Below are 4,421 nucleotides of genomic sequence, written 5' to 3' on the forward strand. Positions count from 1 at the left end.
AAGGCATCCTTGGAAAGAGATGACAGACCGCCAACAAACACTAACTATTTCATCTGTTCGAGATATGATTTCAAATAGCTGAAATGTTAACCAATTTTATTTGACACATTGTACAAGGTCAGGTCTCACGAACAAAGATATATCCTGTAGTCCCAGATGTCAGTTGCGACACAGTTAAAATGACAGTTCTGCAAATTGTGGTCACAGAAAATGTGCTGCAGTACTATGTCATGCGATGCTGTCTTTTAAACATTGACTTTAAGTTTCTTCACAAATATTGTGGAATGATTTTGGCTGGATTATTTGTCTATCAGAAAATTCTCATTCATAATTCCAGCCTGAATTCGGCAAATCACAAGTAGTACATATTTTGCTGCTTGAGGTTGTGTTCCTCAGCAATGTTACTTTTAAAAACACTGATCATCAACTGATTATCGAACACAACGAAAACAGGATAGGCGCTGAGAAAATTTCCGATTGAAATTATGTGACAGGTGCCGTCAGGTGCACCAGAGGAATGATATGAAACAAATCTCCGTCCACAATCCCTCTTTCCCAATGTCATGGTGCGCCATATAAGAACAGAATACATTCTCCTGTACTGTTCCATGGAATCCCTACAGTATGGAAACAGGACCTTGAGTCCAACAAGTCCACGCCAACACTCAGAACGTCCCACCCAGTTCAATCCCCATAAAACCCACCTGTCCTACACATTCCTGAAAACTTTGGAAAATTTAGCATCGCCAATCCACCCAGGCAGCTCATCATTGGACTGTGGCAGGATAAAAGAGCACCCACGCAGACAAGGAGAGAAAGTGCAAACTTCACTCAGACAGTCGCCCAAGCTTGGAATCGAACCCGGGTTCCTGGCGCTGGCAGTAGTGTTAAACAATGAGCCACTGGAATTGCCCCCGTTCCAAACAAAATGTCATGTCATGGAATATACTGCAGGAAGCAGCTACATGATAAATTTCCTCTCGACTGAGGCTGAGTCTGGACAAAACATGCAGGGAATGAATATGAATGTAAGTATGGTCCAAGTGGGCTTTCTCTCCCTCTGACTAATCCCCGCAGTGTTGGAAATTTGCCATTTGGTGGTGAATTAAAACAAGATCAAATTAAGACATCTCCACACTGGTAGCAAAAGAACAACAGCATTGTGTAATGACTTACATGAAACATGAAACAACCTGAGCGGCTTTGACACCGCAGATTTTACGAGGATGTTTCCACTTCTTGGAGAATCTAAAACTTTCGGACAAGTTTCAAGACATCACCAACCTCAGTGACCCCAGGTAACTGATTTGAGCGAGGTCGTACCGTGTCCTGAATCCAACAGTGATTGGTTGGCTGTTAAGATAAGAAGTGAGAAATCAACCAATCACATCATGGTGGGACGTCCCTCTGTTTCCAAAGAAGTGAAGGTTATCCGTGGTCTGAGCTCAATGTCTTAGATGAGACGAAAACTGTCGGAGTCTTTCGGTGTACTGGTGTTGTCATAACTCACAGCCAGAAGGTTCTGCGTTTGAGTCACGTACAATAGGTGTAAGATAAGATTTCTAAACAGATTAAACAGAAAATATTAAGACAAAGTTCCATCTTTTTTGTTTTTAGTTTGGTCAGATGAAAACTGATGTCATGGGTACCCTGAGAACATTACTGATAATCGTTACTATTCTGCATGGTGAGGCTGAACTAAAACCAGCACTGAGTATTCTTTTGGTTACATTTACTGACATGCTTTCAACAACTTTTTCAAATTTGTTACAGGAACGAGTAGTCAAGATTCAGTTTTTCAGAGCCCACCTCATTTATCGGCAGAGGAAGGACAAATGGTAATGTTGAACTGTAGTTACGAATCGTCGGGTGCTCCTATTCTCTTCTGGTACGTCCAGTATCCTGGGGAAGCTCCGAGATATTTACTGAAGAGGTACAAGAATGAAGACGCGGACAGCTCACCAGATTTCCATGACCGGTTTTCTGCCAATTTGGACAAAGTCAATAAAGTGGTTCCTTTGAGAATTAATGAAATCCGTCTGTCTGACTCAGCCATCTATCACTGTGCTATGAGTAACACACTGATACAGAGACCCAGACAGCCCGAACAAAAACCTGAAAGGCTCTCTTCCCTCCCTTGTCTGTATCAGATCTATAACTTTTACTACGAATTGTTAATATGATCAAAAACACAGTACAAAGAGCACATCACATTTTGGAACTCTTTCGATTGTGCAGAATGCAGGTCATTCAACATAAACTGCCTGCTTCAAGCAGCTGCGAGTTTTATTCATGGTCAGCGAGCAACTCGTTTAATAGAAAGTTGTGGTAGTGTTACCATAACAGTTTACCATTACCCATCAGTAACTGAAATCAAAGATAAGCTGCATTGAAAGAAAACACCCGATGGACAATTCTATTTTGCACAGAGCGTTCGTGTGTGGAATGAATTGCCAGCAAATGTGGGTACAGTAACAGTGTTTAAAAGACATTTGTTTAAACACTTGGATGATGAAAAAAAGTGATTAGGGATATAGGACAAGCACAGTCAGTTGGGAAAAGTTTAGTTTCGGATTACGCTCGACTTAGACAGTTTGAAACGAAGGGTTTGTTTTCGAGCCATGTCAGTCGGTTACTCTAATTGAATACAAAAGCAGTTTCACTATCATTAACTGCTCCAAAGCCGCTTCGTTGTTCAGTCAAGTTAATTTCATTCCAAAATTGATAGATCAATGGATGCTAAAGGAAACAATTGTCGTAAAGCTGTCAAGTTTGTGAGAGTTGTACAAACTTCACTGAGTGCAACGGCAAGTTCAGTGAACTAAATGACCTTCTGCAGCTCCTGTTTTCAACGTTGTATTGACAATAGATCTGACGTAATGGACTGGAGAACAAAGCAACTGTGAGATGATTGGAGGCACATTTGCGAATCTGTCAGAAATATCCATCTGGCAGGGAGACAAGATATGACTCAATGTCAGCTCTGAGATGAGCCAATTCAGCTTCATCTCGCTCTCTGCATTTCTGCCATCAGTTCTGCAAACTTGTCAACCCTTATTTTTTCCTCATCCCTCACTGCTGTAGCCCTTTTAACTGGTAAGATCATAAGTTGAAAAATGCAAACCTTTCATCGACACTCGTCTTATCAGCATTTCTCTCTATTTTCAACAAATTCCCTGGCCTTGATGATATTAATTAGAATAAAACACAATTGCGGGCCTTTATATAAAAATTCCTTCTTTTTTATGTAGATGTTAAATGTGCAGACTCTGTATCACAGAAGCAGATTAAAATGATACAGTTTGAAGGAGACTTAGTGACGATTAATCTCAGCGGTTCTGCCTGAGCTGAAAACTGTTGCTTACAATTGTATCGTCAGGATATTGGTAAATCTCCTACATTCCTTTACTACATCCATACTTTTGGCGATGTTTCCAGGTCAAAATGGCGTTGGACTTAGGTTTTCTGCATTTCTGGACATTTCGGAAACTGAGGAGAATTTCACCATTGGTGAGCTGTGGCTGTCTGACTGCAGTCCATGACTGTGGGCGGAAAAACACTGCAGAGACAAAAACCAAAATGAACTTTGTATTAAAACATTATTGCAACGGTCGGAAAGTGAGAAAACTCTGGACAAACTTCAGTTTTATAAATATTACCAAAATGAACTGAATTCATATCAATCTAGATCGTTGGTAAGCCAAGAGCCACAGATGCAACATTGAGTAAAGTGGCTTCTGATCTCTTAAGATTGCATACATTCCAAATACAAATTGAAAGTTGTGATTCGAGAATGTGCTCCATTTTGTAAATTAGATGTATTAGAAAAGCAATTCTCCCCGAATTATCTGACATGGTGAATCAACAGTTCACAAAGGGACACTAAACAAAGTTCACTTGGTCGTACGAATGATGTAGGATGAAAAATGATCTCAAAACTACCATTTGAATTCACGAACCAGCTAAAGCCACAGTGCAGGTCTGGCTTTCTCAGCTTTTCCCGTAACCTGAGGTTTGGTGACCACCAGGAGAACCAACACCAGTAGTCTCTCGAAGTAAAGAACACCTCTGTGGTTCTCCAGGACTGTACACTTTTATTTACATATTTGGTAAAAGGAGAAGGAAATGAAAAGTATCATGGAATGCTCTGGACAAGGAGAACAAAGAGTTTGCTTTTATATGGACTTGTATTTAATGGTTTCAGATAACTCAAAGGGGTTCTAATATTTTGTCGCAAACATGAGCATCAAGTTTTCACTTTCGATTTTCTATACAGTTGGCTACTTGATAATCTGTATCGGAACCCTGAACACACCACAGATATCCCAATTCAATGTTCTTTTTTTCTCTACCTCCGTGGTCACCAGTCCCTTATGCTACTTTGGAGTATACCCTATCCACACTTTCGATCATGAATCCAT

General features: G+C 40.4%; 1 gene segment (V, D, J or C); it reads left to right on the forward strand.

The window, feature by feature from the left end:
- Nucleotides 1–1,580: 1,580 nt before the first annotated feature.
- Nucleotides 1,581–2,183, forward strand: LOC125448921 (T cell receptor alpha variable 9-2-like). The segment is given in 2 exon segments: nucleotides 1,581–1,687; nucleotides 1,774–2,183. Coding segments are annotated over 2 exon segments (471 nt in total).
- The last annotated feature ends 2,238 nt before the right edge of the window (nucleotides 2,184–4,421 follow it).

Source organism: Stegostoma tigrinum, chromosome 43 (assembly GCF_030684315.1).
Source record: "Stegostoma tigrinum isolate sSteTig4 chromosome 43, sSteTig4.hap1, whole genome shotgun sequence".
Lineage (NCBI taxonomy): Eukaryota > Metazoa > Chordata > Chondrichthyes > Orectolobiformes > Stegostomatidae > Stegostoma > Stegostoma tigrinum.